The sequence below is a fragment of the Somniosus microcephalus genome, chromosome 8, assembly GCF_052327205.1.
Source record: "Somniosus microcephalus isolate GS21.2 chromosome 8, FLI_Smic_1.0, whole genome shotgun sequence".
In the NCBI taxonomy this organism is placed as follows: domain Eukaryota; kingdom Metazoa; phylum Chordata; class Chondrichthyes; order Squaliformes; family Somniosidae; genus Somniosus; species Somniosus microcephalus.
Genome location: NC_140994.1, coordinates 190,235,679 through 190,262,721, shown reverse-complemented (window position 1 = coordinate 190,262,721; position 27,043 = coordinate 190,235,679). Strand labels below are relative to the sequence as shown.

The 27,043-nt window shown below is 45.5% G+C and overlaps 1 protein-coding gene across 3 annotated transcripts in view; it reads left to right on the top strand.

Moving 5' to 3' along the window:
* LOC147113976 (uncharacterized) overlaps window positions 1–27,043 on the top strand; it is a 288,093-nt gene that overhangs the window by 161,256 nt on the left and 99,794 nt on the right. For all 3 annotated transcript variants that reach the window (XM_085995438.1, XM_085995439.1, XM_085995440.1), the window contains one exon: window positions 19,674–19,786. In XM_085995438.1, coding sequence (XP_085851564.1) covers window positions 19,674–19,786 — 113 coding nt within the window. The remainder of the gene's footprint in view (window positions 1–19,673; window positions 19,787–27,043) is intronic.

Below are 27,043 nucleotides of genomic sequence, written 5' to 3'. Positions count from 1 at the left end.
CAATGAAAAGAGTTAGTGAACTACAGCCTTATCTGTATGTTAACAAAGCTGACCTCAAACCATATCTGAAATAGAAACATAGAAAAATAGGAGCAGGAGGAGGCCATTCGGCCCTTCGAGCCTGCTCTGCCATTCAGTATGGACATGGCTGATCCTCTATCTCAATACCATATTCCTGCTCCCCCCCCCCAATACCCCTTGATGCCTTTGTGTCCAGAAATCTATCTAGCTCCTTCTTACATATATTCAGTGACTTGGCCTCCACAGCCTTCTTTGGTAGAGAATTCCACAGGTTCACCACCCTCTGAGTGAAGAAATTTCTCCTATTCTCAGTCCTAAATGTCCTACCCCGTATCCTGAGACTGTGACCCCTCATTCTAGACCCCCCCCCCCCAGCCAGGGGAAACATCCTCCCTGCATCCAGTCTGTCTAGCCCTGTCAGAATTTTATACATTTCAATGAGATCCTAAATTTATGCCTTAGGAAGAAATTAATCTGATCCTTTCATTCCCCTCTACCTCAAGTCTGAGATGGAGTGTAAATACTATTTTGTAGATGTAAATAGAATATTGGCTTACATTGATAGAACAGGAGCTATCCTTAAGGCTCATCAAGTATTTCTTTTGATATGGCTGCACCAGAAGAATTGTTGCCTTATGAAAACAAAGGTTAACAAAGTGGTTGGGATCTGTTCTACATTGCTTGAGAAAGCCTTCAAGTTAAATGAAACCTCCCACTATTCAGCAGTTTTGATTTCAGCTGGAGTAGATTTATGAAATGTATTAATGTCGTCCAAAATTTGAAGCATCCATAATACCTGGAAGTACATAATTTTCTTCATCAAAACAAGTTAGTAAACTTCGTTCTTTGGTATCTGATTTTCCCACACATCTTGCGACGTGAAGATAGTACTGTCCTTTGTTGTTGTCCCACTTTCCTATCCATAATATTGTTGGGAGTTCTTTCTGGCTTAGGAGATCATTGTTCCTTCATTCTATGCAACAACTCAGTAGTTTGAAAGAGAGTACTGCTTTCATGTCTGTATGTTAAAAGGCCTATAATGTTACAGAACTAAGGATCTTTGTATGTGTATATGTTCTGCAGAGCTAAGACTTTAAGCTTCTCAATTTCCAAGGAATGCTTAATGCTTTGGAGGTAGATTGCCTTTTGCTGCCAGCTTACAATGTGTTCTTTCTTTTGCAAGGTCGGAATCTTTGCATATGAGCAGTTCCCACTACCAAGAGAAGCTTAATATATTTAATATCACTTCACATCTGAAACACAGGCACTTGAAGTAATCCCCAAATCTACACAAAATATTTTTTGTGTTCACTACCTTGGTCCACAGTCCTGGGCAGAGTCACCAACTATGTCCTCTGTGACTGCAACTGTGACACTCTATGACCTTCTTGACTTCTGCAGCATTCATTGGGTCAATTATGCTATCGTCCTCCGTGGTCCACCTCAGTGGGACTGCTCGGGCCTGGATCCGCTCCTACCTGTCCCAAAGCAGTCGGAGTATCTCCTGCAATGGCTTTTCCTTCAGTTCCCACGTGGTCATCTTCAGAGTTCTGTAAGGATGCATCTTTCATTCCATCTTTCTCATCCATGTACTGCCCCTCGGTGACATTGTCTATAAGCATAGGGCTGGCTTCCACATGTATGCTGACAAGGTGTAGCTCTCCACCACTTCCCTCAACCCCACAACCATCACTATATTTCACACTACCGGTCTGACACTTATGTTGTGGATGACTCAGAATTTGCCCAATTAAGCATTGGAAAGACTAAAGCCATAATTTATTTTGGCCCCCACAGAATCTTTGCCATCGACTCAAACATCCACCACTCACAGTGAAAAGGTTGCAAGAGAAAAGCAGATTAAGTTCAAAATTAAATCGACTCTAATTTGTTCAGTCCTTCAGCAATTTTGTATGCAAGGTAGCTGTTGCAATTTAGATGCATACTAATATGATGTCCCAAAGCACTTCATATCCAGTGAATTACTTGAAGTGTGTTTATGGATGGTAGAAGATAAATATCGTGTGCCATAACAACAGAAGGCATTGTAAGGGCATGTAAGCATCTCTCAAAATTAATCCTTGTGAATTTGCTAGAGAATCTTTACACAGGAGGAGGCCAGACTTTTGTCTCTGTCTATTCCATGACCAACAGCTTTGTATTTTATGCAAAGGTACAAATCTGTGGAATTATTTTACCCTATCCATTTACCATTTATTTTGCAGTGGGAATAAATCCGGACTTGTGCACTGGCAATAGTTATTTTCTTGGTTTTAAAGTGGCACACCTGCTGCAACAACTGTTCTGTTCAATACAAATCATACATATTTATAGCACATGTACAGTTAAAAAAGAAAACAAAATTAAAATAAGAGCTTTATAGTTGCTTACGGTTACATCTTACTCTGATGTTATGTCGGTCAGCCTAGTGTATGGACATGTAGTTTCATTAGTATCTAATCTGATAGAACATCTGATTGAAATGCAAGGAGACTGAAATGGTGGAATGAAGCACAAGGTCAATTCCAAAGGTTTTTATTCATCTCACGTAGACAAAGTTCTTGTAATGAACTAGAGGTCGGTATTAGGAACACTGCTCTTTTTGATGTATATTAATGACCTGGGGTATAGGAGGCAAAATTTGCACACGTTACAAAAATGTAGTAACCAATGAGGAGAGTAGCAGACTTCAGGATGACATAGACTGGTGAAATGGGCAGACACATGGCAGATGAAATTTAATGCAGAAAAGTGCAAAGTGATGCATTTTGGAAGGAAGAATGAAGAAAGGCAGCAATATAAACTTAAATGGTACAATTTTAAAGCGGGTGCAGGAACAGAAAGACCTGGGGGTTAACATGCACAAATCTTTGAAGGTGCAGGACAAGTTGATGAAACTTTTTTTTTTTAAAGCATGCGGGATCCTGGGCATAGAGTACAAGGGCAAAGAAGTTATGCCAAACCTTTATAAATCACTGGGTAGGCCTCAGCTGGAGTATTATGTTCAATTCTGGACACCACACTATAGGAAGAATGTGAGAGGTTTGGAGAAGGAGCAGAGGTAATTTATTAGAATGATACCATAGATGGGGGACTTCAGTATGTGGAAAGACTGGAGAAGCTGGGATTGTTAGAGATTCTCTTTAGAGCAGAGAAGGTTACGGGAAGATTTAATGGAGGTGTTCAAAATTATGAAGGGTTTTGATAGAGTAGATATGGAGAAACTATTTCCACTGACAGGAAGGTCGATAACCAGAGGACACAGTTTTCAGATAATTGGCAAAAGAACCAAGTGGGAGATTAGGAGAAATTTGTTTATGCAGTGAGTTGTTATGATCTGGAATGCACTGCCTGAAAGGGTAGCGGAAGCAGATTCACTAGTAACTTTCAAAACTGAATTGGATATATACTTAAAAAGGAAAAAAATTGCAGGGCTATGGGGAAAGAGCGAAGCAGTGGGACTAGTTGGATAACTCTTTCAAAGAACTGGCACAGGCACAATGGGCCGAATGGCCTCCTGCGCTGTATGATTCTAGGATTCTTTTAAAAATGACGTGCAGATGCCTTGCCAACAAAAAGCAAAAAAAATTCCCCTATTTTGGTGGAATTGATCGAATTTCCTTTGTTTTTGTACACAAATGATGTTGGCACCCTTCGTGTTTTATTGGCTATATATGTATGATGGAATAAAGAAAGCAATAGACCCTTCAGACAAGAAGATTGCACCACTCTCATCCCACAATGGAAACATCATCACTGCCAGAGGCAAGTGGTTGGAAAGCTGGGTAGAATACTACCATGAACTTTATTCACGTGAAACTACTGTTTCTGAAAAGGTATTAAATGTGATTCCCAAGCTTCAGACCATCAAGGCGCTTGATATAGAGTCATCTATAAATGAGCTTGAAAAGGCAATCATCTGCTTCACATCAGGAAAGGCTGTAAGAAAAAATGGAATTCCAACTGGAGTACTGAAACTAGACGGGCAGGTTGTGCTTAAATATTTGCATAATGCCTTGCTTGCTTGTTGGAGGAAAGGAGAGTTACCACAAGACATGAAGGATTTCAACATCATTCCATTGTACAGCATTTTGTTGCACCAGAGGTATAAATGAGCCAATACTATGACAGTGAATGCCCTGGATATTCAGGTGCTGAGGCATGCCTATGGTGCTTAGCGCGCTCCAGTGAAAATACAAGCACAAAGGGGACTGGGAGCTAGCGAACATAAGAATTAAAGCCATAGAATCATTAGGAGCAGGAGTAGGCTGTACGGCCCCCTGAGCCTGCTCCGCCATTCAATAAGATCATGGTTGATCTTTGACCTCAACTCCACTTTCCTGCCCTATCCCCATATCCCTTAATTTCTCTGGAGTCCAAAAATCTATCTATCTCAGCCTTGAATATACTCAACGACTGAGCATCCACAGCACTTTGGGGCAGAGAATTCCAAAGATTCACAACTCTGAGTGAAGCAATTCCTCCTCATCTCAGTCTTAAAAGGCCGGCCCTTTATCCTGAGACTATGCCCTCCAGTTCTAGACTCTCCAGCCAGGGGAAACAATCTCTCAGCATCTACCCAGTCAATCCCCCTCAGAATCTTCTGTGTTGCAATGAGATCACCTCTCATTTTTCTAAACTCCAGAGAGTATAGGCCCAATCTACTCAATCTCTCCTCATAGGACAACCGTCTCATCCCAGGGATCAATCTTGTGAACCTTTGTTGCACTGCCTCTAAGGCAAGTATATCCTTCCTTAAATAAGGAGATGAAAATTGTGCACAGTACTCCAGGTGTGGTCTCACCAGAGCCCCAAACAATTGTAGCAAGACTTCCTTACTCTTGTACTCCAACCCTCTAGCAATAAAGGCCAACATGCCATTTGCCTTCCTAATTGCTTGCTGTACCTGCATGCTAACCCTGTGGCCGCGCTTTACGAACCTCGGCGGGTCCGTGGCAGGCGATGTCGGTGGTGGGTCCTGACCCTGCTGCTGTCTCCATCTTAGCCTCGGAAATGAATTTCCCGAGATTGGGCACATTTCCCGGCCAATTAGAGGAAGTGGGTCTGGTGATGTCATTTGATGGCGCGTCATCAGCTGGCTTCCTTAAAGGGACCATGGCCAAATTTATTTTGACATTAGTGTTGTCAGTGTTCTACAGCATTAAGGTGCTACAAGCACTGCACAGAGGTGTAGGGCGGCACCCAGGCTCTCCCATGACTCCCTCCATATGCTTCTGGAAGGAGTCACAGCATGCAGGGAGGTTCTCTTCCCTTCCCATGGATGGAAGAGACCTACCCAGGAGATCAACATAGCCTGGTTGCACATTGCAGAGGCGGGCACAAGCAGGGATGTGGTCAGGAAGACCTGGGTGCAGTGCTGCAAACGTTTCAGTGATCTCAGTAGGCACTTGGGTGTTTTATGCAATGTTCATGAAAAGTTTCTGTTAATGTGGTGTCAAACTACATTAACCACACCTTCGCCACACGGACTGCAGCGGTTCAAGAAGGTGGCTCACCACCACTTTCTCAAGGGCAATAAGTGCTGGCTTTGCCAGCGCCGCCCACATCCCATGAACGAATAAAAAAAAAATTTAAACTTTTTTTTCAACACTTTGCGTTTTTGGACGGATTTGTGTGCACCTTTGGAAGTGGCTTAGTGAGTTGCAGTGAATGGTGAGACATCATGGTACCACCCCCCCCCCCCCCCCCGTAATGGCGATGAGTGTGAAAGGAATGGCATGGGCATTGTAAGGGATGCTTTATGGTGGTGTGGGGCGGTGCCAACCTGTCGCATCATGTGGCAGCCAGGGTGTACAGTGTCAAGTGAAATAAATCTGGCCAGGGTGAGGCCATCGCTGACCTCCCAGGCAGCAGTGTGGTCAGATGCTGATGCCCTCTGTCCTGTGCAGCATCAGTTGATTGTGGAGAAGGTTGGTGGTGTTGCTGCTGCTAGTGTGCTTGGGGCTGATTGTGGTGGGATTCTGAGGACCAATGTCAGTTTTTCAAGGGCACCCATGCTGATGGAATAGATGGCAGGTGAAGTAGTGATGATGGAAGCGATTTGTCAATGGTGGGAGAGGTAATGAGGTCATATTGGATGGAGACTTGTGTAAAGACTTGCAGCATCCTGAATCTGTAGTGGAAATGCAGTTTAAAGAAACTAGTGGTTAAGGGTACATTTCTCAATCAGCTGGGAGCTTTGACTTGACATTTGAAGCTGTCAACTCATCAGCTGATGCAGTGGCCACTGACCTCCCACCTCAGATTCACAGACAAGGTCTAGGCACAGTGGGAAACCAGTGGGCCACATGTCAAATCCAAAAAGCTGGGGGGAAAAAACATTGATAAGCGGCTGTGAACAAGCCACTAATTTTAATTGCCTCCCCCACCGCTGCATGTCAGGTCTGTTCAGCAGTGACAGACCAAACATTTGGTAAAGGCACGTGGCGGCGGGTTTACAGCAGGGTCCTGACCCGCTGGGGGAAAAAAACACACTCCCACCCGACCCACCACTGATCGCACCCGCTGACCCCCTGCAAAATCCAGCCCTCTGTGTTTCTTGTACTAGAACACCCAAATCTCTCTGAACACCAACATTTAATAGCTTCTCCTCATTTAAAAAGTATTCTGTTTTTCTATTCTTCCTACCAATGTGAATAACCTCACATTTCCCCATATTATATTCCATCTGCCACCTTATTGCCCACTCACTTAACCTGTCTACATCCCTTTGCAGGCTCTTTGCGTCCTCCTCCCGTCTTACTTTTCCACCTAGCTTTGTATCATCAGTCAACTTGGATACAGGAAACTTTCTGGTATCCGGCACTGACAGGACCGAGCTGGTGCCGTTAGATCAAAATTGCCGTATAAACCAGCGGCAATGTTAAAACATACAGAGCTTTTCAGCTCCGTGAGAATCAACAAACCCTGTTGCTTAGCAACAGCTTCAAAACAGTCGGCTGCAGCTGCAAGCGTCTCTAGCTGAAGCTGTTGCTTAGCTACAGACCTTGCAGAGCCTGACTGGGGGGAAAAAAAAGCAACGAAAAGTAAAAAAACTTATAGAAAACGGCCCCTGAATTTTGCCGGTAGATAGAGCTTTCCGGACTTTTAACCTCCGGTTAAACGAAAGTTTCCTGTACATTGCTCTCGATCCCTTCATCTAAATCATTAATATAGATTGTAAATAGCTGAGGCCCAAGCATTGATCCTTGCGGCAGCCCACTCGTTACAGCCTGCCAATCTGAAAATGACCTATTTATCCCTACTCTCTGTTTTCTGTCTGTTAACCAATCCTTTATCCATGCTAATACCTTACCCCTAACCCCTTGTGCCCTTATCTTGCTTAACCTTTTATGTGGCACCTTATCGAGTGCCTTTTGGAAATCCAAATAGCCTACATCCACTGGTTCCCCATTATCTACCCTGCTAGTTACATCCTCAAAAAACTCTAAGTTTGTCAAACACGATTTCCCTTTCATAAAACCATGTTGAATCTGCCTAATCATATTATAATTTTCTAAATGCCCTGTTACCACTTCCTTAATAATGGATTCCAGCATTTTCCTGACAACTGATGTCAGGCTTACTAGCCTGTAGTTCCCAGTTTTCTCTCTCCCTCTGTTCTTGAATAGCGGGGTTACATTTGCTACCTTCCAATCTGCTGGGACCTTTCCTGAATCTAGGGAATTTTGGAAGATCACAACCAATACATCCACTATCTCTTCAGCCACCTCTTTTAGAACCATAGGATGTAGGCCATCAGGTACTGGGGATTTGTCGGCTTTTAGCCCCATTCGTTTTCCAAGTACTTTTTCTCGACTGATTAATTACTTTAAGTTCCTCGCTCTCATTAGCCCCTAGGTTCCCCACTATTTTTGGTATGCTTTTTGTGTCTTCTACTGTGAAGACAGATACAAAATATTTGTTTAAAGCCTCTGCCATTTCCTTGTTCCCCAATATAATTTCTCCTGTCTCAGCCTTTAAGGGATCATCGCTTACTTTTGCTACTCTCTTCCATTTTACATACTTGTAGAAGCTCTTACAATCTGTTTTTATATTTCTTGCTAGTTTACTCTTATTCTATTTTCTCCCTTTTTATCAACTTTTTGGTCATCCTTTGCTGGTTTTTAAAGCTTTTCCAATCCTCAGGCTTACTACTATTCTTTGCAACATTATAAACCTCTCTTAATCTAATACTATCTTTAACTTCTTTAGTTAGCCATGGATAGCTCACTTTTCCCGTAGAGTTTTTAATTTCTCAATGGAATGTATATTTGTTGAGAATTTTGGAATATATCTTTAAATGATTGCCACTGCTTATCTACTGTCCTACCTTTTAATCTAATTTCCCAATCTACCTTAGCCAACTCGCCCCTCATACCGACATAATTGACTTTGTTTGAGTTTAAGACTCTAGTATCGGACTTAGAATTTCACACGGAGTTTGAAAGTGACATTCTTATCATATTATGGTCACTCTTTCCTAGAGGATCTTTTATTATAAGATTACTAATTAACCCTGTCTCATTACACAAAACAAGCTCTAAATAGCCTGTTCCTTAGTTGGTTCCATGACGTTTTGTTGTAGGAAACTGTCTCGAATACATTCCATGAATTTGTCCTCCAGACTACCCTTGCCAATTTGATTTGCCCAATCTATATGCAGATTAAAGTCCCTCACGATTAATGTATTACAACAAATTGTGTTGTAGGTCATTCGGCCCCTAAATTATTTTTAAGTTAGTTGCCTACCCGATAATGCAGCTGGAGTGCCAGTGCCTTAGAATGGTCACTGCAGGGACCATCATAACAGATTTTATAAATTTCGGGCACCCCAGAAACTAATACCTACCTTACCATTTGCTCCCTTTGCACCATGTACCGCCCCTTCCCTGGCCAGGAAATTGCCTGGTGCACAATGGCCAGGAGTGAGAGTGGGATGTCCTAAATGACAAAAAGAGAGAGAGGTGTTACATTTGCTACCTTCCAATCCACTGGGACCGTTCCAAAATTTCCTAGATTCTAGAAGATCACAACCAATGCAGCCACCTCTTTTAGAACCCAAGGATGTAGGCCATCGGGTTCAGGGGATTTGTCGGTTTTTAGTTTCATTAATTTCTCCAGTACTTTTTCTTTACTAATATTAATTATTTTTAATTCCTCATTAGACCCTGGGTTCCCTACTATTTCTGGTATGTTTTTTGTGTCTTCTACAGTAAGACAGATACAAAATATTTGTTTAACATCTCTGCCATTTCCTTATTCCCTATTATAATTTCTTCTGTCTCAGCCTCTAAGGGATCTACGTTTACTTTCGCTGCTCTCTCCCTTTTTACAGATTTGTAGAAAATCTAACTTTTTTTATTTCTTGCTAGTTTACTCTCATTCTATTTTCTCCTACTTTATCAATTTTTTGGTCATCCTTTGCTGGTTTCTAAAACTCTCCCAATCCTCAGGCTTACAACTCTTATTGGCAACATTATAAACCTCTTCTTTTAATCTAATACTATCCTTAACCTCTTTCGTTAACCACGGATGGATCACTTTACCCGTGGAGTTTTTATTGCCAAATGGAATGTATATTCGTTGAGAATTATGAAATATTTCTTTAAATGTTTGCCATTGCTTATCTACCATCATACCTTTTAATCTCATTTCCCAATCTACCTTAACCAACTCACCCCTCATATCTATGTAATTGGCTTTATTTAAGTTTAATACTCTAGTTTTGGACTTAGGTATGTCACTCTTAAACTCAATGTGGAATTCTATGATATGATGACCCTTCCCCAGAGGATCCCTTACTATGAGATTACTAATTAATGCTGCCTCATTACACAAGACAAGATCTAAAATAGCCTCTTCCTTGGTTGGTTTCACAACATACTGTTCTAGGAAACTGTCTCAAGAACAACAACTTGTATTTATATAGCACCTTTAACATAGTAAACCGTCCCAAGACGCTTCACAGGAGTATTATAAGAAAAAACATTTGACACCGAGCCACATAAGGAAAAATTAGGGCAGGTGACCAAAAGCTTGGTCAAAGGGGTCAGTTTTAAGAAGCATCGTAAAGGAGGATGGAGAGATGGAAAGGTTTACGCAGGGAATTCCAGAGTTTAGGGCCTAGGCAACAGAAAGCACGGCTACCAATGGTTGAGCAATTATAATCAGGGATGCTCAAGACGGCAGAATTAGAGGAGCACAGATATCTCGGGAGATTGTGGGGCTGGAGGAGTTTACAGAAATAAGGCAGAGGGTGAGGCCATGGATGGGTTTGAAAACAAGGATGAAAATTTTGAAATCGAGATGTTGCTTAACCGGGAGCCAATGTAGGTCAGCGAGCACAGGGGTGATGGGTGAATGGAACTTGGTGCGAGTGAAGACACGGGCAGCCGAGTTTTGGATGACCTCAAGTTTACGTCGGGTAGAATGTGGGAGGCCAGCCAGGGGTGCATTGGAATAGTCAAGTCTAGCGGTAACAAAGGCATGGATGAGGGTTTCAGCAGCAGATGAGCTGAGGCTAGGGCGGAGACGAGCGATGTTATGGAGGCGGAAATAGACGGTCTTAGTTATGCCGCGGATATGTGGTCGGAAGCTCATTTCAGGGTCAAATATGATGCCAAGGTTGCAAATAGTGTGGTTCAGCCTCAGACAGATGTTGGGGAGAGGGGTGGAGTCAGTGGCTAGGGAACGGAGTTTGTGGTGGGGACCGAAAACAATAGCTTCAGCCTTCCCAATATTTATTTAGAGAAAACTTCTGCTCATCCAGAACTGGATGTCGGACAAGCAGCCTGACAATTTAGAGACCGTGGAGGGATCGAGAGAAGTGCTGGTGAGGTAGAGCTGGGTGACGTCAGCGTACATGTGGAATCTGACGCTATGTTTTCAGATGATGTCGCCAAGAGGCAGCATGTAGATGAGAAATAGGAGAGGGCCAAGGATAGATCCTTGGGGGACACCAGAGGTAACGATGTGGGAGCGGGAAGAGAAGCCATCGCAGATGATTCTCTGGCTACGATTATAGATGGATAAGAATGGAACCAGGCAAGTGCAGTCCCACCAAGCTGGATGACGGTGGAGAGGCGTTGGAGAAAGATGGAGTGGTCAACCGTGTCAAAGGCTGCAGACAAGTCAAGAAGGACGAGGAGGGCTAGTTTACCTTTTGTCACCGTCACAAAGGATGTCATTTCTGACTTTGATGAGAGCCGTTTTGGTACTATGGCAGGGGCGGAAACCTGATTGAAGGGATTCAGACATGGAATCTCTAATGCATTCCATGAACTCATCCTTCAAACTACTTTTGCCAATTTGATTTGTCTAGTCTATCTGAAGATTAAGTCCCCCATGATTATTGCATTACCCTTGTTGCAAGCTCCTCTTATTTCTTGATTACTACTATGTCCAACTGTGTAGCTACTGTTAGGGGGCCTATAAACTACTCCTACCAGTGTTTTCTGCCCCTTGTTATTTCTTATCTCCACTCATACTGATTCTACTTTCTGCTCTTCCAAGCCAAGATCCTTTCTCACTACTGTCCTTATGTCATCTTTTATTATCAGGGCTACCCCCCGCCCCCCCTTTTCCATTTTGTCTGTCTTTTTGAATCGTCAAGTACATTCCTGACTTGTGCCTTATAGGTGGAAGGGAGGCTTTGGGGAGTCGGGAGGTGAACCAGCTCTAGTAGCCATGACATTTGTGTGGCTTTTCCAGTTGAGTTTCTGCTCAATGCTGATGCCCAGAATGTTGATGGTGGGGTTCTTGGTGATGGTAATGCCATTGAATGTCAATGAGAGGTGGTTATGCTCTCTCAAGGGGCAATGATCATTGCCTGACACTAGTGTGGCAGAAATGGCAGATGTTGTCCCGGTCTTGCTGCATGTGGGCATGAACTGCTTCAATATCTGAGAAATTTTGAATGGAGATGAACACTGTGTAATCATCAGCGAACTGCCCCACCTCTGGCTTGAGTTAAAAGAAGGGATCCATCACCCTAATAGGGGTATACTATAGACCACCAAATAGTGGAAGGGAATTGGAGGAGGAAATATGTAGACAAATCGACGAGGTGTGTAGCAGGCATAGAAGAATAATCATGGGGGATTTCAACTTCCCCTAAATAAACTGGCAGGAAGAAGTAGCGAAAGGAGAAAAGGGAATCGAGTTTTTACAGCGTACATTGGACTCCTTTCTCACTAAGTACGTAAGAAGTCCAACACGAAAAGAACCACTGCTGATCTTGTAATGGGTAATGAACCAGAACAGATTGGAGAAGTAAGTGTAGGAGATCATCTTAGTAGTAGTGATCACAACATAATAAGGTTCAAGATTAGGATCGAGAGTGACATAAGTAGGACTAAGGTAGTAGATTGGAAAAGAGCAAATTATAAGGAAATGAGGGAGGAACTAAAGAAGGTAAACTAGGAGAAAATCTATACTAAAGGAAGAACCTCTAGATACAGAAAATATAATAAAAAATAGTCAACATGGATTCCGAAAGGCTAAGTCATGCTTAACTAACCTGACAGAATTTTTTGAAGAGCTGACGGAAAGAGTAGACGAGGCTAATGCAGTAGATGTCATATACTTGAATTTTCAAAAGGTTTTCGATAAGGTACCACACAATAGGCTCATAGCAAAGGATAGACATGTGGAGTAAGAGGGCAAATAGCTGAATGGATAGTAAATTGGCTAAAAAAATAGAAAGCACAGACTGAGGTAAATAGTAGTTATTCAGATTGGGGGGAGATAGAAAGCAGTGTTCCATAAGGATCAGTGCTGGGACCACTGTTGTTCATAATTTATTAATGATTTGGACTTAGGAACAAGTAACTCAATTTCAAAATTTTCAGATGATACCAAACTGGGGGGTACAGCTAGCACTGAGGAAGAAAGCAACATAATACAAGAAGACATTAGAAAACTTGCAAACTGGGCAGTTAAGTGGCAAATGAAGTTTAACATAGAAAAATGTGAGGCGATGCACTTTGGTAGGAAAAATAGAAACATCACCTACATCTTAGAAAATATGAAACTGAATGGGATAGAAGGTTCTAGGGATACAGATGAACAAATCATTAAAAGCAGCATCACAGGTTAGCAAAGTAATTGAAAATGCTAACAAAGCACTGGGATTTATTTCTAGGGGTGTAGACTTCAAAAGTAATGAAGTTATGTTAAACCTGTATAGGACCCTAGTCAGGCCACACTGTGCATAGTTCTGGTCGCCATGCTATAAAAAGGACATAGAAGCACTAGAGATCGTGCAATAAAGATTTACAAGGTGATGCGCCATCAATTACTCAAAAGACTGAGGTTAAGCGAGTAACAACCAGGCTTTTATTAACTAAAGAATGAAGGTCTAGTCTTGAGTGGTCGACCCGTCCAGAATACTAAGGGACTGGGAGGTAGTCACTTACATACCTGGAATAGTGGGAGGAGTCAGCCGAGGCATGTCCAGACCTGTACCTAGTGGAATACACATACACATACAGACAGGTATAACAGTGGTTTACCACATTCACCCCTTGTTTAAAAATGAGTCCGGCGGGGTGAAGTGTATTTAAAAGTTCGTGTATTGGAGTCTCTCCGGAGGTCTCGTCTGCCGCTGTGATCGACGTGGCGACGGCAGGGGTGGTGGAGCTTCCGGCGTCGTGTCCCGTGTAGGCTGGGGCACTGGAGTGTAGTCCTCGTGGGTGACGGTCCAAGGCGAGCCGGCTGCTGGGGTTGGATATCGGGTCGTTGGGGGGGGTGGTAATGGGTAGTGGGTTACAGCGGTCCCCGAGGGTGTCGTGGGGGGGGGGGGGGTGGTAATGGGTAGTGGGTTACAGCGGTCCCCGAGGGTGCGAGGTCTCGTATGGAGACTGTGTCCTCCCGCCCGTCCGGGTACGCAATGTAAGCGTACTGGGGGTTGGCGTGGAGGAGGTTGACCCTCTCGACCAGGGGGTCCGTTTTATTGGTCCTCACGTGTCTTCTCAGTAGTACCGGCCCTGGGGACGTCAGCCATGGCGGTAACGCTGTCCCCGATGGAAGACAAACATTTTCTCGTGATTGGTGGCAGTGCAGAGCAGTGACCGAATCGAGTGGAGCGCATCGGGGAGCACCTCCTGCCAGCGGGAGGTCGGAAGGCCCCTAGACTTTAAGGCTAGTAGGGCGGCCTTCCAAACTGTTGCATTCTCTCTTTCCACCTGTCCGTTCCCCCGGGGGTTGTAACTGGTGGTCCTGCTTGTGGCTATACCCCTAGCGAGCAGGTACTGGCGGAGTTCGTCGCTCATAAACGATGAGCCCCGGTCGCTATGGATATAGCTGAGGAAACCGAACAGGGTGAAGAGGCTGTTCAGACATTTAATGACCGTGGCACTGGTCATGTCCGGGCAGGGGATAGCGAACGGGAAACGGGAGTACTCGTCAATGATGTTGAGGAAGTACACATTGCGGTCGGAGGAGGGGAGAGGCCCTTTAAAATCGACACTCAGGCGTTCGAAGGGGCGAGTGGCTTTTATCAGGTGGGCTCTGTCTGGTCTATAAAAGTGCGGTTTGCACTCAGCGCAGACTTGGCAGTTCTTGGTCATGGTCCTGACCTCCTCAATGGAGTAAGGCAGGTTGCGGGCCTTGATGAAGTGGAAGAACCTGGTGACCCCCGGGTGGCAGAGGTCATTGTGGAGGGCCCTCAGCCGATCGATCTGCGCGCTGGCGCAGGTGCCACGCGATAGGGCATCTGGGGGTTCATTGAGCTTCCCAGGCCGGTACAAGATCTCGTAATTGTAGGTGGAAAGTTCGATTCTCCACCTCAAGATCTTGTCATTTTTGATTTTGCCCCTCTGCTTGTTGTTGAACATAAAAGCAACTGAACGCTGGTCAGTGAGCAGGGTAAATCGTTTTCCGGCCAGGTAGTGCCTCCAATGACGCACAGCCTCCACAATAGCCTGGGCCTCCTTCTCGACCGCGGAGTGTCTGGTCTCCGGGCCCTGGAGGGTTCGTGAGAAGAATGCCACAGGTCTCCCCGCCTGATTAAGGGTGGCGGCCAGAGCGAAGTCGGACGCATCGCTTTCCACCTGGAAGGGGATGGATTCGTCCACTGCGTGCATGGTGGCTTTGGCAATGTCCTCCTTGATACGGTGGAAGGCCGAGCGGGCCTCTGCCATCAGGGGAAAAGAGGTGGATTTGATCAGCGGACGGGCTTTGTCTGCATAGTAGGGGACCCACTGGGCGTAGTAGGAAAAAAAACCTCGGCACCTCTTCAGAGCTTTTAGGCAGTGGGAGTTCCATAAGGGGACGCATCCGGTCCGGGTTGGGACCGATGACCCCGTGTTCCACAACACAGCCAAGGGTGGCGAGGCGGTCTGTGCGGAATATGCACTTCCCCTTGTTATATGTCAGGTTCAGGAGTTGGGCGGTGCGGAGGAATTTCTCGAGGTTTGCGTCATGGTCCTGCAAGTCATGGCCGCAGATGGTCACATTGTCTAGGTAAGGGAAAGTGGCCTGCAGCGCGTTTTGATCGACCATCCGGTCCATCTCCCTTTGGAAGACGGAGACCCCGTTGGTAACGCCAAAGGGAACCCTAAGGAAGTGATAGAGGCGGCCGTTTGCCTCAAAAGCAGTATACTGGCGGTCTTCGGGGCGGATGGGGAGCTGGTGGTACGCTGATTTCAGGTCAATGGTCGAAAAGACGTGGTACTGCGCGATCTGGTTGACCATGTCAGCTATGCGGGGGAGTGGGTAGGCGTCCAGCAGGGTGTAGCGGTTTATTGTTTGGCTGTAGTCAATGACCAGGCGTTGTTTCTCGCCGGTCTTAACGACCACAACCTGGGCTCGCCAGGGGCTGGAGCTGCCCTCAATAATCCCCTCCTTCAGGAGCCGCTCCACTTCGGTTTTGATGAAAACCCTGTCCCCAGCACTGTATCGCCTGCTGTTTGTGGCGATGGGCTTACAGTCGGGGGTGAGGTTAGCAAACAGTGGGAGGGGTGGGACTCTGAGTGTGGCGAGGTTGCATCTGGTGCGCGGCGGGCAATTTGGAGGCTGCTGGCTGCGGACTGTGAGTGGGGGGAGGGGGCCACCGTACGCATCGTAATGCTTTTGAGGTGGCACTGGAAATCCAACCCCAGTAGAACGGCAGCGCAAAGTTGGGGCAGGACCAGGAGTTTAAAATTATTGAACACAGTCCCGTCTACTACTAGTGTCACCACGCAGTAGCCGCCAATGTCTGCTGACTGGGACTCAGCGGCCATAGAAATCCGCTGGTGCGCAGGCAGGACTGGGAGAGAGCAACGCCGCACCGTGTCGGGGTGGATGAAGCTCTCTGTGCTCCCGGAGTCAAAAAGGCAGTTTATTGCATGGCCGTTTACCTTAACGTCCATTTTGGACCGAGCTAGTTGGTGCGGTCTCGTTTGGTCCAGCGTAGGGGTCGGTGTGCCGCTGCGGGTATCAGATGGGGGGGGGGGGGGTTGGCGGTCTGCTGCGTCCCGGCTGGTGTCCAAGATGGCGGCGTCCATGATTCCCATGTGGCTGGAGTCGTCCAAGATGGCTGCTGCTGCGGTGGTTCGCACATGGCTGGGGAGGCCCAAGATGGCGGCCCGCATGGCCCACACGCGGCGCTGTTGGGGGCCCAAGATGGCGGCTCGCACGGCCCACACACGGCGCTGCTGGCGTTCGGGGTGGCTTTAGCCTTGCAGACGCTAGCGTAGTGTCCCTTTTTCCCGCAGCCCGAGCAGGTCGCATTCTTCGCCGGGCAGCGCGCTCTGGGGTGTTTGGCCTGGCCACAGAAGTAGCATTTCTGACCTTGGGATACTGCTGTCTGGCTTTGGGGCACTGCTGCGGTGGTTGGGCCGTTGTTGGGCTGTGGCTGGGGTGGCACGGTGCTATGGGGCTGTCCTACCGTGTCCCAGGTTGTCGTTCCCCGCGGCGTCCACGGTGCAGAGGAGTAGGCATCCATGCCCCGGTAGGCTGCGTCCAGCGTTAGTGCGATTTCGGAGGCTTTGTCAAGGGTGAGGTCACTCTGCTCCAGCAGTCGCTGTCGGGTGTAGTTGGACCTGTGTCCCGCTACGAAGGCATCCCGGATCAGTTCCTCCGTGTACTTAGTGGGCGTTACCGCCTTACACCCACAGGCCCGGCCAAGCACGGACAGTGCTTGGAGGTATTCCTCAGTCGATTCCCCAGGTTGTTGCTTGCGACTCCCCAGGAGGTGCTTGGCGTAAACTTCGTTCACAGGGCGCGTGTACTGGGTCTTGAGGAGCTGGAGGGTGGCTGTGTACGAGGTCGCGTCCCGGATGACTGAGTACACTCGGTGGTTCACCTTGGAGATCAGGACAGACAGTTTGTTCGCATCCGTTACGACCGCAGTGGAGGCAGTCAGGAATGCCTCGAAGCACATGAGCCAGTGAGCAAACTTGGTGGAAGCGTCCGCTTCCCGACTGTCCAGGTCCAGGCATGCTGGTGTGAGGATCTTCTCCATTATAAAAAATTTAGTTAATAAAATTGATGCGCCATCAATTACTCAAAAGACTGAGATTAAGCGAGTAACAACCAGGCTTTTATTAACTAAAGAATGAAGGTCTAGTCTCGAGTGGTCGACCCGTCCAGAATACTAAGGGACTGGGAGGTAGTCAGTCACTTATATACCTGGAATAGTGGGAGGAGTCAGCCGAGGCATGTCCAGACCTGTACCTAGTGGAATACACATACAGACAGGTATAACAGTGGTTTACCACACAAGGATGGTACCAGAACTGATACAGCTATCGGGAAAGATTGACGAGGTTGGGGCTTTTTCTTTAGAAAATAGTAGATTTAGAGGAGACCTGAGGTCTTTAAAATCATGAATGGGTTGGATAGGGTAGATGTCGAGAGAATGTTTCCACTTGTAGTAGAATCCAAAACTAGGGGCCATAAATACAAGACAGTTACAAATAAATCTAATAGGGAATATGGAGAAATTTCTTTACACAGAGTGGTTAGAATGTGGAGCTCGCAACACAGGAAATGTTTGAGGCAAATAGCTTAGATGCTTTCAAAAGGAAAGTAGACAAGTACATGAAAGAAAAAAGAATCGAAATATACAGTGTGAAAGGCTGACCTGAGGTAAATGGAATGGGAGGAGACTCGTGGGGAGTATAAACACCACCACAGACTAGTTGGGCCAAATGGCCTGTTTCTGTGCTGTATATTCTATGTAATTTATGGTGAAAGGAAAGTTATTGATAAAGCAGTTAGGCAGTGATGTCCTGGGACTGAGATGATTGGCCTACAACAACAACAACCATCTTCCTTTGTGCCATGTATGACTCCAGCCACTGGGGAGTTTTCCCCCCTGATCACCATTGACTTCAGTTTTACTAGGGCTCCTTGGTGCCACACTCGGTCAAATGCTGCCTTAATGTCAAGGGCAGTCACTCTCATCTCAACTCTGGAATTCAGCTCTTGTGTCCATGTTTTGACCAAGGCTGAAATGAGGCCTGGAGCCGAGTGGTTCTGGTAGAACCTAAATTGAGCATCGGTGAGCAGGTTATTGGTAAGTGCCGCTCGATTGCACTGTTGACGACTCCTTCCACTACTTTGCTGATGATTGGGAGCAGGTTGATGGAGTAGTAATTGGTTGGGTTGGATTTGTCATACATTTTGTGGACAAGACACACCTGGGCAATTTTCCACATTGTCGTGTAGATACCAGTGTTGTAGCTATACTGGAACAGCTTAGCTAATGGCGTGGCTATGTCAGCACTATAGCCGGGATATAGTCAGGGCCTTTTCTGTGTTCAGTGCACGCAGCCATTTCTTAATGTCACATGGAGTGAATCAAATTGGCTGAAGACTGGCATCTGTGACAAGAAGGATCACCCACTCAGCATTTTTGACTGAAGATGGTTGCGAACACTTCAGCCTTGTATTTTGCACTCACATGCTGGGCTCTCCCATCATTGAGGATATGGATATTCATGGAGCCTCCTTCTCCCTTAAATTGCTTAATTGCCCACAACCATTCACGCCTAGATGTGGCAGGACAGCAGAGCTTTGACCTGATCCGTTGGTTATAGGATCACTTAACTCTGTTTAGCATGCTGCTTCCGCTGTTTAGCTTCATATAGTCCTGTGTTGTAACTTCACCAGGTTGGCACCTCATTCTCTGGTACACCTGGTGCTTCTCCTGGTATGCTCTTCTACACTCCTCATTGAACCAGGGTTGGTCATCTTATGATCTTTTGTGATCCATCTTTGTGATAACAAAGTCAATTTACCAAGTTGCTTCCTGAAATGGATTTGACACATTTGATGCATACATGAGGGAGAAGGGAATAGAGGGATATTGGGGCAGGGTGGGAGAGGTAATTAGAGTGGAGGGAGGCTTATGTGGAGTATAAACACTGGCATAGACCAGTTAGGCCAAATAGCTTGTTTCTGTGCTGTAGATTTTATGTAATTCTATGGTATGTCTCTTATCCCCTCCATATTGGTTAAGTTCATGAACTATTTATGTTCCCTTTCTTCATTATACTCCACATACAGTAGGTGAGATAGATAATGTAACCAGGAAAACTAAAAGAACTTTTAACAAACTTATGAGTCAGATTCCACATGGCTTTTATTACTGGTAACAAGAAGTTGTCATTCATTCTGAATGTGTTTCTTTTTTTCTAATACAAGCCTGTATACTATTGTAGGTGAAAACAGCATCTCAAGCAGAAGAACAATTTGTAAAAATGAGAAGAGATTTGCACAAACATCAACTTCCAATAGGGACCAGATTCAACTCAGATCTGGAAATGAAAAAAAGGTATTTCTTATTTATTTATAAACATAAGAATACACTTAACCAGTAACAAAGTTACTGCTTCTACACATGTTACCCTAGCATTGGAGAGGCAAAAGTGTTATATAATTGGGCTCATGGAAACAGATTGTTCAGTTGGGCTGAGGGAATTGGAAAGCTATACAGTAGGGCTGCTGAAGAGAGATTACTGTATAGTAGGGAGACTGGATAATGATGCCTAATGTTGCTGGAGTGGAGAGTCCAGGAGAGAGCAGTATTACAGGAAACTTTCGTTTAACCGGAGGTTAAATGTCCAGAAAGCTCTATCTACCGGCAAAATTCAGGAGCCGTTTCCTATAAGTTTTTTTATTTCTCGTTGCTTTTTTTTTCCAGTCAGGCTCTGCAAGGTCTAGCTGAAGCTGTTGCTTAACTACAGAGACGCTTTTAAGCTGCGGCCGACTGTTTTGAAGCTGTTGCTAAGCAACAGGGTTTGTTGATTCATACGGAGCTCAAAAGCTCCGTATGTTTTAACATTAGCGCTGGTTTGTACGGCAGTTTTGAGGGTACGGCACCAGCTCGGTCCCATCAGTGCCGGATATCAGAAAGTTTTCTGTATGTAGTCCTAAGATGGAGATACAAGAAGATAGAAGTATGAATGTAATCTCCAAGAAAGGAGTCACAAGAGCTTCAATGTAAACTACAAGTAGAAAGCAGTAATATATTGGTTCAATTTTGAAACAGACAGTAATATACATGGGAGCAGCAGTGGAACCTCTAGCACAGATGGCAACAAGTAGAGTTATCTTCAAGCTGCCAGTAATGGATAGAACAGTAGAATCATGTCCAAGCACTAGCAACAGATAGAACAAAGTCATCTCCAAGATGATAAGAGAACAACAATCAAAAGACAGCAGCAGCATCAAAGTGAAATAATTTAAATAGAAAATGAGTGATTGATTAGTATTGAGAGTCTGCTATCGGGTCACTGGTTGTGAAGAATTATACTTGTTGGCTAAATATCTAAAGTGTGAAGAAAAGTAATTTCTTTATTTAATAGGACTAGATCTACTGTGGCATAACATAGAAACATAGAAGATAGGAGCAGGAGTAGGCCATTCGGCCCCTCGAGCCTGCTCCGCCATTCAATGCGATCATGGCTGATCATCCAAATTCAGTACCCGGTCCCTGCTTTCTCCCCATACCCCTTGATCCCATTAGCCTTAAGAAATATATCCAACTCCTTGAATATATTTAATGAATTGGCCTCTACTGCCTTCTGTGGTAGAGAATTCCACAGGTTCACCACTCTCTGGGTGAAGAAATTCCTCCTCATTCTGTCCTAAATGGCCTACCCCTTATCCTTCGACTGTGACCCCTGGTTCTGGACTCCCCGACCATCAGGAACATCCTTCCTGCATCTAGACTGTCCAGTCCTGTCAGAATTTTATAAGTTTCAATGAGATCCCCTCTCATTCTTCTAAACTCCAGCGAGTACAAGCCCAATCGACCCAATCTCTCCTCATACGTCATTCCTGCCATCCCAGGTATCAGCCTGGTGAATCTTCGTTGCACTCCTTCCATGGCAAGAACATCCTTCCTCCGATAAGGCGACAAAAACTGCACACAATACTCCAGATGTGGTCTCACCAAGGCCCTGTACAACTGCAGCAAGACATCCTTGTTCCTGTACTCAAACCCTCTCGCTACGAAGGCCAACATACCATTTGCCGCCTTAACCGCCTGCTGCACCTGCATGCTTGCCTTCAGCGACTGGTGCACAAGGACACCAAGATCTCGTTGCACTTCCCCTTTTCCCTTCCCAATCTATTGCCATTCAGATAATAATCTGTCTTCCTGTTTTTGCCACCAAAGTGGATAACCTCGCATTTATCCACGTTATATTGCATCTGCCATGCTTCTGCCCAATCACCCAACCTGTCCAAATCATCCTGGAGTTTCTCGGCATCCTCCTCACAGCACACACGCCCACCCAGCTTTGTGTCGTCTGCAAATTTGGAGATATTACATCTAGTTCCCTTGTCTAGATCATTAATATATATTGTGAACAGCTGGGGTCCAAGGACCGATCCCTGCAGTACCCCACTAGTCACTGCTTGCCACTCGGGAAAAAGAGCCGTTTATTCCAACTCTTTGCTTTCTGTCTGCCAACCAGTTCTCTATCCAAGTCAATACCTTGCCCCCAATCCCATGTGCCTTAACTTTACACGCTAATCTCTTATGCGGGACCTTATCGAAAGCCTTCTGAAAGTCCAAATACACCACATCCACTGGTTCTCCCTTATCTATTCTACCAGTTACATCCTCAAAAAATTCCAGTAGATTAGTCGAGCACGATTTACCTTTTGTAAATCCATGTTGACCTTGTCCGATCCTGTCACTGTTTTCCAAGTGCTCTGCTATTACATCTTTTATAATGGACTCTAGCATTTTCCCCACTACCGATGTCAGGCTTACAAGCTGTTTACGGTCTGAAGCACGTTTGGGATGTCTAGCTATTAATCTGGTCTAAAACATAGCAAGAAACCGGTCCTTTTTTAAAAAGGGGGAAAAAAATGCTATGGGGTTTTAATAAAAAAGCAGGGGGGGGAACAACTGGCTAACAGTGCTTTGTTTAATAACATGGTGGGAACAATGAGGGCATTAAAAAAGCAGCAGATATTTTTTTTAATTTAAAAGAATAATCAGGGAAATGAAAAAGTAGCACAACCAGGTCTTTTTAAAAAAATTAAAAAAAATAGCACAACTTGGCAGAGTGAGAGTGGGTGGCAGGAACAAGAATATGCAGCTTCGTAGGGAAGAAATTAGGGAGCCTCTAAGTGAGCGCAAAGGCTGCAGAACATGGAATACACTAAGGGTGAAAGAATGGGTTGCAGAGAGTTTCGTGTGATGAGTAGGAAAGAGGTTGGTAGTTAATGCATGGTAAAGTGGGAGTTTGTGTTGTGGCAGGGAGTGGTGAAAGATTAGAGGATGGAAGTGTTGAAGAGAGTTAGGTAATGAGTACAAAAGAGATTAGGATGTTGTGCAAGCAAGATAGAGAGGATAATTATTGAAGAGAGAATAGTGAGGGAAAAAGTATATCAAAAAGATTTTTTAAATATTTAAACATGTATAAATAACACGGTGCCGTGGGGTGGGAAATCTTGGTTACTATGTGTGAGCATTTGGTAGGGCAGTTTATAGGTGTGTAAGTGGTGGGGAAGTTTTTTCTAGGACATGGGAAAAGAAATTCATGCTTTGGAGAGACTTCAGCAGAAAGCTGGGATTAGACACTTGATTTATGAAGAGAGGCTGCAGAAGCTGGGAATGCTTACACTGGAGAAGAAAAGGCTGAGACACAGTAACTGCCCATATGTTTAACACAATCATAGATTCTCCAATAAAGGTTTGTAATAATAGCCTTAAACTTAGAAGAGAACTGGTTCAGATTTAACTACTTATCTTGGAGGGTGTTGAATGTATGGAATGGATTGCTAAAGAAGGCAGTGGGGGCTGATTGGTTCAGAAAGTTTAAGAAAAAGCTGGATTAGATACCTTGACAAAAATCTGATGGAGTATGAGAGGTGTTGTGGTATTTGATCTTTCCTGGACAATGGGACCGGCCAGATGGGCCACCATGGTCTGTTGTGGCCCTGTACATTCCTTTGTTCTTATGGGAGAATTGTGGAGGGGTAATGGGGGGGGTGTCTTGGGCCTGGGAGTGGAAAGTAGGGATGTGCTACAGGGTATGGCAGTCGTGGGAAGATGGCACCTGGGGTTGGGCTCAGGGATTTAGGAGTAGTGGAGGTGGTTTAAAGATGTGGGAGGACTGGGAACGGGGTTGTGCAATGTGGAAAACTGGGGTACTGGGATGTGGGAGCAGTGGATGCTGGGGCCTGGGTGCAATACGGACGGGGCATGGAGTATGTGAGCATTGGGTGGGGATCCCACAGTATAGATGAAATAGGGGAGTAGTTAGGAAAGGGTACTGTAATTTCATAAGAATGGGTTGGGTGCTGGAGTTTGGGAGGAATCGGGGCAATATCACAGTCTCAGAGTATGGGAGAGGGGTTCTCTGGTATAAGGGCCCTGGGACAATGGTTTCAGTGTGTGGCAAGACTGAGTGGGGCGATTGCAAGGTAGTGGAAATAGAGACAGTTCTTGGGATCTAGGACCAGGAGGCAATGTCAATGAGTGGGAGTACAGGCTAAGGAGGGGGGGATCTTGGGATTCTGGGATGAGGAGCCTTGGGTGTAGGTGCATTACAAGGACTATAGTCAATGAGAATTGGAGGCCATTTAGTGACAGTATTGTGGGAAGGGACGAAGGGGTGGCAGTATTGAGAATCTGATTGTATTGAGAGAGAGAGAGAGGGGGGAGCAAGGAGAATATGGGCTGCGAATATGGTCTCTTTGGGATCATTACCTGTTGTAGCACTGTGTTGGAGCCAGTGACATAAAGCAATACTGTTTCTCCCTTTCCGTGGCCAAATCCTGCTCCTACTCCAGGATAATCCTAGAGGGTAAGTACAATGCACATCTCCTTTTCATCGCATCTAGCTACTTCCTCAAACCCTGCCCTTTGCCAGGGAGCTCATGGATTTAATCTCTAAGATTGACACTTTTCACAGCTATCTTAGCTGCCATCAACTCTTGCTCTACTTCTCTTCCCCTTACCATTCTGTAATTGGCACATCATTCTAGCCCCAACTACCTGTCACTTTCCAGTTTCTCCCCATTCGCCAAGCACATCTCTTCCACCTTCAAACCCCTCCCCACTCAACTTCTAGCCACACAGCAGTTTTTCTGCTCCCTATCATAAATGGCTTGCAAACGTCATAAACAATTCCCTTTGTTCTTCCTTAACCTCTCTGCAGCATTCAACACAATCAATAATGCTGTCCTCCTCTATCACTTCTCTGTGGGATTGCCCTTATCTGGCTCCACTCCCACTTGCCCCAATGCAGCCAGTGCATCTTTAGCAATGGTTTCTCCTGCCATCCTTTGGCTCGCTCTTCCTTGTCTACACACTGCCTCTGAGACATCATCTCTTGGCATATGACAGCCAGCTTTACCTCGCCACCATTTCCTTCAACCACAGAACCTCCTCTATCTGACATTAAATACAAGTTATTTTCTTAAGTTGTGCATAAGCTGAAGTCATACCTGGCACAAAGGAAGACGGTAGTGGTTATTGGAGGCCAATTAGCTCAGGCACAGGAAACCGCTTCAGGAGTTCCTCAAGACAGTGTTATCCTAGGCCCAACTCTCATCAGCTGCTTCATCAATGACCCTCCATCATAAGGTCAGAAATGTGGCTGTTCACTGATGATCGTATAGTGCTCGTTACCATTCACAATTACTTATATAATGTAAGAGTCCACGTCTGCATGCAGCAAGACTGGACAACATCGCGCTTAGGCTGATGTGTGGCATGAATGTTACTTGCCACTTAAGTGCCCAGCAATGACCATCGCCAACAAGAGAGAGCCTAACCACCTCCCGTTGACAGCCAATGGCCTTGCCAATGCCCAATTCCCCACCATCAACATCCTGGGTGTCACCATTGACCAGAAACTCAACTGGAGCAGCCACATAAGTGCCAAGACTACTGGAGCTGGTCAGAAACAGGATATTCTGCAGCGAGTGGATCACCTGTTGACTCTCCAAAGCCTCTCCACCACCTACAAGGCACAAGTCAGGAGTGTGATGGAATACTCTGCACTTCCCTTGATGCGTGCAGTTGCAAAAGCACTCGCGAATCTTGACATCATCCAGGACAAAGCAGGCCGCTTGATCAGCACCCCATCCACTACCTTAAACATCCACTCCCTCCACTGTCGGCATAACGTGGCTGCAATGTGTACTATTACAAGATGTACTGCAGTAACTCGCCAAGGCTCCTTCGGTGACACCTCCCAAACCCGCAACCTCCACCACTTAAAAAGACATGGGCAACAGGTGTATGGGAGCACCAACACCTCCAAGTTCCCCTCCAAATCACATGTCATCGTGATTTCAGCACATGGACTACAGCAATTCCAGGAGAAGGCCCACTGCCACTTTCTCAAGGGCATCCAGGGATGGAAAATAAATGCCGGGCTTGCCATTGATGCCCATATCTCAAGAATTAACTTTTAAAATGCTTGAATTTCCAGCAATTGAACAGCAAGAAGACTGAAGCTATATTTTTGCATCCCTGCCACTGACACTATCGTCCTTCCTGACTGCTCACTCAATTTGAGCCAGACTCTCTGAAATCTCAGCATCTGTTCAGCCCAGAGCTGAGCTTCAAATCCCACACCTCATTCATCACTAAGACCACTTACCTTTGTAACATCACTCCCCTCTTCCCCTGTCTCACCCTGGGCACCAAAACACTTACCCACACCTTTGTCACATGCAGGCTTGGTTTCTCCAATGCCCTCCTTTTTGGCATTCCAACCTCCACAGTCCATAAACTTCACCTTTTCCAGAACTCCGCTGTTCATATCCTCAGTCCATTTTCACTGACCTACCCTAGCTCCCTAACTCTTACGCACTTTTAAAATCATCATGCTCATCTGAAGATCACTCAATTGGCCCAATTTCCCCCTTTCCCCACCTCTGCAACCTCTTGCAGCATTTTGCCCCCTCTCTGTTCTCTCATGCATTGAATCTAGCCTTCTGTGTTCCACCATTGTTGCAGAGCCTTCAGCGCTCCACCATTGTGGCAGAGCCTTCAGCATCACAGTCTTACGCTCTGAACCCCCTCACTAAACCTCTCCACCTCTCTACTTCTTTCCTGTCTTTAAAGTCTCCTTAAAAACTCTTTTTGACTAAACCTATGGTCACCTCTCAACTCTCCACAAAGGCACTTCCATTATCAAGTGTCTTGGAACTTTTTTTTTTAACTTTAAAGGCGCTATATAAATACTGTTGTAGCCATCCATATTCTGTGGATACATTATGTTAATTGGGAATAAGGTGGCAATACTACCTGGCCATCTTCAATTTTTCCATTTCAAAACTATAATGGCGACGAGGGCATGACAAGGCAACTTATTGTACTAAGTGGAGATTTTTTTTAAAGAAATTCTTCCTCTTTAAATGGCTGGAGTCTTATCCTCAGTGAAGCAGGTCTCTAGGGGGTAAAAATACAGTGGTGACTGATCGGTCCCCAGGAGATCAGGCATTGGGGTCTGAAACCTACAACATGCCCAGGACGTTCAGTGTGGATGGTGATCGAAATTAGGCTTCCAAATTCTATTTAAATGAAGCAGCTGCCCCATAATGTGCCTGTAAC